The sequence below is a fragment of the Orycteropus afer genome, unplaced genomic scaffold (genome assembly GCF_000298275.1).
Source record: "Orycteropus afer afer isolate SDZICR_OR568_19922 unplaced genomic scaffold, OryAfe1.0 scaffold00637, whole genome shotgun sequence".
NCBI lineage: Eukaryota > Metazoa > Chordata > Mammalia > Tubulidentata > Orycteropodidae > Orycteropus > Orycteropus afer.
The window spans coordinates 912,461-923,273 of record NW_006922224.1 but is presented as its reverse complement, the minus strand read 5'-3'; the positions used below and the strand labels follow the sequence as shown (position 1 = coordinate 923,273).

At 47.1% G+C, this 10,813-nt stretch overlaps 1 protein-coding gene across 1 annotated transcript; it reads left to right on the top strand.

Moving 5' to 3' along the window:
* The first annotated feature begins 7,364 nt into the window (after positions 1-7,364).
* On the top strand, positions 7,365-8,785 carry LOC103210668 (forkhead box protein D4-like 1). Its single transcript, XM_042783074.1, has 2 exons — positions 7,365-8,344; positions 8,395-8,785. Exons 1-2 carry the CDS (start codon positions 7,365-7,367, stop codon positions 8,783-8,785), a joined length of 1,371 nt encoding a protein of 456 aa, XP_042639008.1.
* The last annotated feature ends 2,028 nt before the right edge of the window (positions 8,786-10,813 follow it).

The following is a 10,813-nucleotide window of genomic DNA, read 5'->3' as shown; positions in this document are numbered from 1 at the left end:
GAAATTTTCTTTATTTTTATTTCCTGTTTTCTTCTTCATTGTAATTTGGTTGAAAGTTTACAAAGCAAATTGGTTTTCCATGCAACAGTTCATGCATATTTTGTTCTGTGGCATTCATTGCAATCTGCATAATGTAATTGTGTTACATTTCCCTTCGTTGTTCTTTTCTATCCCTTCCCCCTTGCTGAAATTTGTCCCTCGGAAAATGCTGCTCTTTTGATCTCATATGGTTGATTGTTTTAATGATTGTATATCTCCCTGATATTATTGTTCATCTTATAGGACTGTTGTCATTTGGCTGAAAGTTGAGCCATGGAGGTGAGTTCAGTTCCAGGTTTGAAGGGTGTCTAAGGACCATAGTCTCAGGGGTTCCACCAGTCTCTATCTGCCAGTAAGACTAGTCATTCTTTTTTATGATCTTGAGTTTTGTTCCACATTTTTCTCCCCACTCTATTCAGGACTTTCCTTTGTGTTCCCTTTCAGGGTAGTCAGCAGTGGTAGCCAGTTACTATCTAGTTCTTCTGGTCTCAGGGTCATGGAAGCTGGGGTTCACATGGTCCATTAGTCCTTTGGACTAATTGTTTCCTTTCATCTAATTTTCTTCACTCTTCTTTGCTCTGGATGAGAAGAAACCAATAGTTGCTTGTTGGAAAGCCGTTCACAAGCTTTTGAGACCCCAGTTGCTACTCACCAAAGTAAGATGTAGAACCTTGTCTTTGTGGATTATGTTATGCCAATTGATGTTAGTGTCTCTTGAGACCAATGTAGTTTTTCTTGATATAACTTTTTTTACATTGATACTCTTTTTATAACAACTTTGCTGAGATACCATTCACCTACTATAAAATCCATTCTTTTAAAGTGTGCAATTTGTGCTTTTTAGTATACTCATAGAGTTGGACAAACATCATCAGTGTCTAATTTTGGAACATTTTCATCCCTCCAAAAGGAAATCCCTTGTCCATAGCAATTACTTCCCATTCCTCCTCGCCCTAGCCCCTGGCAACCATTCATCTACTTTCTGTCTCTAGCAATTTGCCTATTCTGGATACTTCATGTAAGTGGAATTGTACAATATGTAATCTTCTGTGACTGGCTTCTTTCACCTAGCTTAATGTTTTTGAGGTTCATCCATAACTTAACTTGTAATTCTACTTCATTCCTTTTTATTGCTAAATAATATTCCATTGTATGACTATACCAAGGAGCTCTGGTGGTGCAGTGGTTAAAGGATTCACCTACCATCCAGAAGGTCAACAATTCAAACCCACTACCCACTCTGTGGGAGAAAGATGTGGCAGTCTGCTTCTGTAAAGATTTATAGCCTTGGAAGCCCTATGGGGCAGTTCTCTTCTGTCCTATAGGATCATTATAGGAGCTCTGGTAGCATAGTGCCTAAGGCATTTGACTGCTAACTAGAAGGCTAGCAGTTCAAACCCACTGGCCACTCCTCAGAAAGAAGGTTGGGTGATCTACTTCCATAGTGATGTTGTTGTTGTTGTTGTTGTTGTTATGTGCCGTCGAGTCGGCCCCGACTCATAGCGACCCCTCCTTGGGTTTCCGAGGCAGTATCACTACGGAAGTAGCATTGCCCAACCTTCTTTCCGAGGAGTGGCTGGTGGGTTTGAACCGCCAGCCTTCTGGTTAGCAGTCAAGTGCCTTAGGCACTATGCTACCAGAGCTCCCCTCCATAGTGATACCACCTTGAAAACCCAAGGAGAGGTCGCTATGAGTTGAGTCAGACTCAACAGCAGTGAGAGTGAGAAAGGATCATTATGAGTTGGAATAGACTCAATAGCAGTGAACGTGGACTTTTTAAAATTATTATGACTATACCACATTTTGTTTACATATTAATTGATGGTGTTAGGGCTATTTTTCCTTTTTGGCAATTAGGTCCTTTTTTTTTTTTTTTTTCCTTTTCCTTTTCTTTTCCATGCTTAATTTTTAAATTTTATTAAAATGCCTTTTAAATGAAGTTTCAGTTTTACAGAAGAATTGAGTAGACAGTACAGAAAGTTCCCATATAATGGTCTTCCCTCCCATAGATTCCCCTACTATTAATATATTAAAAACCAAAAAAAAACATTGCCATTGAGTTGATTCTGATTCATAGCGACCACATAGGACAGAAGTACCCATAGAGTTTCTAAGGCTGACATCCTTATAGAAGCAGACTGCTACATATTTCTCCTATGGAGCAGCTGGTGGGTTCGAACCACTGACCTTCCACTTGGCAGCTGAGCGCTTAACCACTGTGCCACCAGGGCTTCTCATTTATATGTTACATTTGTTACTATTAACACACCAATATTGACACATCATTACTACCTAAGGTCCACAGTTTGTCCTGCTTTTCTTAGTTTTTATCTAATGGCCTTTTTTTTTTTTTTTTGTCTCAGGACTCTCCGGGATCTGCATTACATTTAGCTGTGACATCACCTTAGGCTCTGCTTGACAGCTTTTCAGACCTTCCTTGTGTTTGATGGCCTTGGTAGATTTGAGGAGCAGTGGAAGTCAGGGGTTTTGTAGAATGTCCATAGTTGGGGTGTGTCTGATGTTTTGCTCATGATAGGCCTAGGGTTCTTGGTTTTGGGGAGGAAGACCACAGAGGTAAAGTGCTATTTTCTTCTCATCCTGGCCAAAGTGCACACTGTCAACATGAGTTCTCACTGTTGATGCTGACTTTGACTACCTAGTGTTTGTCAGGGGTTTCCATTGTAAAGTTACTCTTTCCTCCCGTTGCCAGATGGCCCACGCTTAGGGACAGAGGGTTGTCTTCCCCTTCTTTAGGGCAGAGTATCTATAACCCTAATTTGGATTTCCTTTGCATCAGAGGTTTGTTTTCTTCTACCCCATTGACAAGTTTATTCACTCATTTCTTTGTATCACTGTGGACTCATGGATATTTATTTTATTCTTTGGGTTATAATTAAGGAGTACATTATTTGAAAGAGCTCTGGTTGCTCAGTGGTTAAAACACTTGGGTGCTAACGGAGAGGTTGGCAGTCAGAACCCACCAGCTACTCCATGGGAGGAAGATGTGGCAATCTGCTTCTATAAAGATTGCAGCCTTGGAAACCCAATGGGGCAGTTCTACCCTGTCCAGTAGGATCACTGTGAGTTGGAATCAACTTGACAGCAGTGGGCACTAATTTATTGATTTTGTTGCTCAAATTGTTTCAGCTCTGGCCATTGGGAGCTCTTTGGCCCCTCTGTCCCTGTTGAGTATGCTCATCGATGCAGTTTGCTCATTGTTGGGTTTTTGTTTGTTTTAAGCACTTCCTTAAATTCTGTCCTTTACTTTTTTAATAACCCAAATCCCTAGAAGTTGACTCTAGGAAAGCTAACAGTATATCTTTTCAGGCAGTCAGATTCCTATGCTGATGGAAGAAATGTGCTCCACCTGCAGGGGTGGAGGGACAGCATCAGGATATAAAGTCAAATGGTACATCTGTCTGGCACCCTGGAGCTAAGTGCCCATCACACAAGTGTAATCGGAAAATGTATGATTCCAACACAAATCTGGGGGGGCTCACAGCCTTCTGTTTATCTCCTTTAAGTTGTGTGTAACTGGGAGCCTCAGAGGATGACAGCTTCAGGAGTAGAGAAAGCTTAAAAGCAAACTTGCAAGAAAGCTGTTTTCCAAATCTTACCTTGAAGGCACTAGCTACTTTCAGAAAATTATCATTATTATTTGCCCTTTACAGTTCTCACTGTAAATTGTCACCTAAAAAACACCAGTGGAAGATTTACTGTGTGGCAATCAATGGCATAATAAATACCCTGTTGTAACGGCATTTAGTGCTGAAGAGCAGAGATATTTCCTTGAAGACTAAGTTGTGCTTGATGCAGGCCATGGTATTTTCAGTCGCCTTACATGCATGTGAGAGCTGAACAATGAAAAAGGAAAACCAAAGAAGAGTCGACGCTTTTGAGTTGTGGTGTTAGCAAAGAATGCTGAAAGTACCATGGACTACTAAAAACTAACTAATCTGTCCTGGAAGAGGTGTAGCCAGAATGCTCCTTGGAAGTGAGAATGGCCAGACTTCGTCTCACATGCTTTGGTCATTGTTTTGTTTACCAAACCACATGATAGGCCATTAAATCAGTTCAAAGTCCTAAGGTTGGCAGAGCATGGCAGCCTGCTGAACAATAGTATGGCTACATGCAGGGTTCAAGCCTGCCATAAGCTAGAGACCATTCCCCAAGGCTTCTCCTTATATACAGGAAGCAGAACAGATACCCAAAGGCAGCTACTCAACTGCTTACAGTAGAGTCCACCATGGAGTTGATTACCAGTCTCGTCAAGGGGAATACTATATTCAGCTGCCCAGCCACTCAACCAGGCCCAGTCAAGTTGACACACAAACTTAACTACCATAGTCATGTTAAGAAGGGGCCATTCCCTGGAGAAGGATATGGTTGGTAAGTGGAGGGACAACAAAAATGGGGAGGCCCTCAACAAGATGGATTGACACAGTGGCTGCAATGATGGGCTCAGGTGTACCAGGGATCGTGGAGTTGGCACAGGACCAGGCAGTGTTTGGTTCTGCTGTACATGAAGTCGCTATGAGTCAGAAACGATTCGATGGCACCTAACAACAACAACAACTGCATTTTATTAGATGCCATCTCAGATTTTTTTTTTCAGCAGTTGCAGGGCTTTAAAGTATAAATACATACTCAGGCCAGTATTTTACCATTGTGTTCATTGCCATCAAGTTGACACTGACTCATGGGGACCCATGTGTGCAGAGTGGAACTGCTCCATATGGTTTTCGAGACTTGACTGGAAGCAGATTGCCAGGCCTTTCTTCCAAGGTACCTCTGAGTGAATTCAAATAGCCAACCTTTTGGCTAGTAGTCAGATGCTTAGCCATTTGTGCCAAGAGGAGTATAATTTAATGCTTGTTACATACATAGGTATCTTATGATGCATTATTTTTCCATTCCACTCTTTAGCGTCAGGTCAAATTCAAGTGAAGGCGATCTAAAAATCATTACATGGATGTGAGGTGTGTGAGTGAAGAAGCTGCTGTGTCACCCTCTTTCCAGTGGGTGCTCTGCCTAACGATATAGTGACAGCCCCTCCTTTGCCTCACTGAAGTTTCCAGCACTGTTATTTTTAATACAGAAAGTGTTTAACTTTGGCTTTTCTGAAAAGAAGGAAAAAAAGGAAGAAGATAGAGAAAAAGAAAAGCGTTCAGGGTTGGAGCCCATTCCCCTCAAGTCGTAGGGCTTGTGGTAGTTAAGGTTATATGTCAACTTGACTGGGCCAGGTTGAGTGGCTGGGCATCTGGATATAGTTACTCCGTGGTAATTAACTCCATGGTGGAATCTACTGGAGCAGCTGAGTAGCTGCTTTAGGGATGTGGGCTGCTTCCAGTATATAAGAAGCAACTTTGAGGAAGGTCTCCAACTTTTTGGCATGCTTGGACCTTGCATTGTAGCCTAGTCTTCATTCAGCAGCCTGCTGTGCTCTGTGATCTTAGGATTTTTGATGGACTTGAATCAATGGCCTGCTGTATGGTTTGGTAATATTGGGACTGTGCCTTTTCACTAGGAGTTCTGGTGGCATTGTGCCTAAGGCATTTGACTACTAACCAGAAGGCTGGCAGTTCAAACCCACCAACCACTCCTTGGAACGAAGGTTAGGCAATCTGCTTCCGTAGTGATACTGCCTCGGACCTTGGGTTTGTCAGCCTCAGCAACCAGTGGCTGCCTGGGTGGAGAGAGGCCTCTAGTTTCAGGAGCAAGAGGTGGAGCTGAAGTCCAGGGACGAGGGGCTTTCACCCAGCTCCTAGAGCCTGGCACTTTGAACTGGGGCTTCTAGCCTCCTAAATTGTAAGAGAATAAACTCCTGTTTGTTCAGGCCATCCCATTTGTAGTATATTCATGTCAGAGTGGCACTAGGTAACCAAAACAGGGCTATTTTGTGAAAACAGGATTTTTCACAAAATCTGTGAAACCTGTGAGTCCCTACAGGTTAGTTGTTGTTGTTATTTGCCATCGAGTCAGCCCCAACTCATAGCGACCCCTCCTTGGGTTTCCGAGGCAGTATCACTACAGAAGTAGAATTGCCCAACCTTCCTTCCGAGGAGTGGCTGGTGGGTTTGAACCGCCAGCCTTCTGGTTAGCAGTCAAGTGCCTTAGGCACTGTGCTACCAGAGCTCCTTACAGGTTAGTATTTGGAGAAATCAATCCATGTAGTTGGCCATGGCCATCTACAGAGAGAGACAGACCTCGGCAATCACTCTAGTGTTTGTGAAGCTTATTTTAGCTACACATGTCTGTGTGGGCAGGACCCTGGTATAACATTTATTTTCTATTGTGGTTAAATGAAGGAGCTCAGGTGCTGTAGTGGTTAGGCATTTGGTTGCTAACCACAGATGGTCAACGGAAGATGAGGCAGTCTGCTTCTGCAAAGATTTATAGCCTTGAAAAGCCATGGGGTCACTATGAGTCACTGTGTTTGTTTGTTTGGTTTGGTAGTTAAAAGGTTCACAAAATTTGGAGAATTACCTCTGTAAGGGGGCCTTCCACCTTCCCTCCATTGAATTCCCACAACTTCACACCAGGACAGTTCAGCCTGTCCTGTAAAGGAGTCAGGGAGAGGTGTGGGGGGAGCTGGGATGGAAAGTGGTAGGGACAACCCAACACCCCCACCAGATTCAGGGATAGGAGAACCTCCAAATATTTCAGCTCAGCCTGGAAGACGGAATCCACCAATGAAAATGAGCGATTTGCCAGCTATGAAACACAAAACCATACTTTTACTGCCAAATACCATGTGTACTTCAATGCCCCCTCCCCCCAATATCTATACTCTAAGGGAGAGGCCTGCATATGGAGGTGGCCTCTGAATTTCATATTTTCCCAGGTTTGGTTTTTTTTTTTTTTTTTTTGCGCGTGACTTAAAAAACGTTAGTATAGCCTGTGCCTCCCCAGCGCCAATTGGCTGGCCAAGCCCTGGAGCATCTTCCTGGGTGGCGGGCGGGTGAAAGGAGGTGGGGGCTAAGGTCTTTCTGGTGGGGTGTTGGCGCTGCGGACCTTCTTGGTTGGACTGCTTGGGGGTTGGGGTGGTGTATGGACAACGCCAGGGGAGGTAAGGAAAGAAAGGACATAAAAGGAAGATCCACTACGCCCGAAGGGACTCGACGGGGCTTTAATAAAAGGCCAAGTGCATATTTGCCGAATGGTGTTGGAAAGGAGGAGAAATCAGAAGGAAAGAACACACGTACAAGAGTAATCACAGGCGCTCTGCTTCTTGGGTCACTCTTACTTCAGGCTTCTAGCGCACTTCCGCCCTAAGCCAGGTGAGCTACCGCCACCTCGCCAGCGTCCCTAAGTCTGGTTCCTCCATGAACTTGCCAAGAGCCGAGCGCCTCCGGGGCTCAGACCCGGAAGACAGTGAGGTCGACATCCTGGAGGAGGAGGAGGCCGAGGGGAGCCAGCCGTTTCCCGCGCAGTCGCTCTCGCCGGGGCCGCGGGGCGCGCGTCCACAGGAACGCACCGAGGGTGCGAGCTGTCCGGGAGCCGCCTCCGAGGCTGACAGCAAGTTCAAGGCCTCTGCCGGGGTCGCGGCGGCCCCCGGGGACGCCTCGCTGCCTGCGAAGCCGCCCTACTCTTACATCGCGCTCATCACTATGGCCATTCTGCAAAGCCCGCGCCAGCGCCTAACGCTCAGCGGCATATGCGCCTTCATCCGTGGCCGCTTCCCCTACTATCGCCGCAGGTTCCCTGCCTGGCAGAACAGCATCCGGCACAACCTGTCGCTCAACGACTGTTTCGTCAAGATCCCTCGCGAGCCGGGCCACCCCGGCAAGGGCAGCTACTGGAGCCTGGACCCCGCCTCGCAGGACATGTTCGACAACGGCAGCTTCCTTCGGCGGAGGAAGCGCTTCAAGCGCACCCAGCCGCCCCCCGGGACGCACCCACCCGTTGCGCTGCCCTGCCCGCCGCCGGGGCTCTTGCTGGGGCCCCCTGGACCGCCGCAGCATGGCCTTGGGCCTTACTCTACCCCCGCCGGGTGTCGCCCGTGCCCTCTGCTGCACCCGCACCCCCTCCGCTACCTGCTGCTCCAGGCCCCAGCCTGCGCCCAGGCGCCCGGGAGCGCCGAGGGCGCAGATCTGGGAACCCCTGGCTCCCTCCCGTCTGTGCAGTCTTCGCTGGGCTCTGGGACCTGGGAGGTGGGCAAGGCGCCCGCGCAGCGGCGGGAGGGCGGGGGCAAGTCCTTCAGCATCGACAGCATCATGCAAGGGGTCAGGGCGGGGGGCGCGGGCGCCGCGCAGAGTCTGTCCCCGGCCCCATGGGGCTACTGCCACCTGCTGCAGCGCCCGTCGTGCCTGGTGCATCCCCAGGCTGCTGTTCCCTGGCTGCAAGTGTCCGCAGCCACCGCCACAGCCGCTGGGGCCGGGACGATTCTGCAGCGGGACTGCGCCGGCGGCTGCGCTCCGGGCAAGGGCGTACTGCTGGGACGCCACCTGTCCGCCGCGGCGGCGCTACTGGAGTGTCAGCCGAGGTCAGAGAGCTCGAGGGTGTTATCCCTGGGGGTTCCTGCGGATGGAGAGGGGACATCGCCCGCCTTTTGAATAGCACCACACCTTGCCCGAGGGCTCACCTAGAGCCAAGTGAGAAGGCAGCACAACTGGGGGTCCGCTCCGCCCGTCCCGGCTGCTCCGCGCTCCACCTGCACCGCCCGGGGCTGGAGAGTGAGTGGTTTCTGCTCGCGGCAAAACGTTTACCAACGAAAAGCTGGATTCCGTCCTTGCAGATAACCTGATCGTAAACTTCCGTTGGCATCGTGTCTTGCCTTTTATTTTCCTGCCTCCAGTTGGGACGATCACGGCTTTTTCGGTTTTCACATTTCCCAAGGAACCCTGAACGTGAGTGGGGTATTTTGTTCTGCTATTCAAAGAAAAAGAAAATGCTATGTCCAATGTGTACACTCTTCCTCTTCTTGACTCCCTTGGAATTGCAAATACTATTCCCAAATTCAACGCGCAATGCTTACGCCTTCTGTGTCTTCCTAAAATCATACGTAATAGAAGTAGAACGTTGAATTTCAGAACATTCGTTTCTTATGTGTGTACCCGACTTGACGTCTACCATGGAGGCGTTCAAATTAAACCTAGAAGTAGAGACTAAATAAATGTGATCAATCACTGCACCACATCGTTTATTTTCTATTACTTCTTATTATTCTCTTTCTAAATGGAATTTTTATATTCTTTCTTCTAATTAAGCAATATATATTTACAATGCAGATTCGTTACAAATATCAGAAACAAATCATATTCAATATGGCTAACAAAATTCCAAACATTTGAAATGATGCACTCCTGGCTTTTAAAACATGAGATTTATTAAGTATTTATGAAACCTCCAAAAGAAATACAACTATATCTTCCATTTATTTTCCATCTTTCTAAGCCAGCTCAAACTCACTGCCCTGGAGTGGATTCAACTCATACCGACCCCTCCTTGAGTTTCCCAGGAGGTATCTCTACGGAAGTAGATTGCCCAGTCTTCCTGCCGAGGAGTGGCTGGTGGGTTTGAACCCCGCCAGTTTTCTGGTCCGACTTGATGGCACATAACAACAACAACAACAAAGTCTTCTGGTTAGCAGTCAAATGCCTTAGGCACTATGCCATTCTCCTGGCTGAGCTGGAAGACGATTTCATAGCAATCTGACCAATATTTATTCGAGGAAAATAAAACTTTTTTTTTTTTTTTTAAAGAAAGCATTAGACTTTTCAAAACCAGACTGAGAGAAAAAAAGAAGCAAAAGAAAATAATTTTGAAGAAAGTGTTGGCATCTGGACATTGCCTATTTTAAAAAATCTCTCTACTGGCAGGTACTAACCCCAAATCCAAACCCACTGCCATCGAGTTGATTCTGACTTATAGCGACCCCCATTGGGTTTGCAAGGAGGTAAATCTTTATGGAAGGAGATCGCCCAGTCTTCCTTCTGCAGAGTGGCTGGGGGATTTGAACAACCAACCTTCTGGTTAGCAGTCAGATACCTCAGGCACTGTGCCATCAGAGCTCCTTGGGCAGGTAACTAGGGGCTCCCAAACTCTTTCCTTAGAACAGAAAACTTTTATTTTATTTTTTCCCTAAAAGAGTTAATTTCTCAAAAGCCTTTGCAACCAGAAAGGGTTCACTGTGGCTGGGAGGAAACAAGGTGGAGATGCCCATCATGAAATCCTCCCTGCAAACAAAGCAACTTTCTGGACACCTCGCCGCTCCCACTTTCCTGAATAGCGGTCACGTTTCAGAAGAATTGCATTGCCTACTGCTTTGTGTGGGAGTCACTTTGTGCAAGTGTCGCTCCTTACCCACCTCCCCCTTCCCTCAAATACTCATTTCATTTCACTTTACAGGAGGCCAAGGAAACACTGAGACGCACGTTAGACAGCCATACACTTGGTCGGTTTTTACCCCAGCTTCTCATCTCCACTAGGCAGAGGACATTCACATACCATCACTCCTAGCTTGGCTGGTACACACTGCTTAAGACCCCTGCCTCCTCCAAGCTCGTAATGGCAGTTCTGGGACGTTCTGAAAGGTTCCCAAGTACAACCCTTGGTAGTGGCCAGGACAGGGGCTTATGATTCCCCACACACACCCCACACACATACATGCAGCCTTCGCCTGTGTGACACCAGCAGTCCCTACATATGCAGGTATCCTCTGGCTGCAGGTGACCACATGTCCCCTTCTCCTCTCCATCCTTCATCTCTATCCCTTCTTCCCCAGGCTTTGGCCAATCGTGAGCCCAGGGGCTTAGAGTCTCCCAACTGTCTC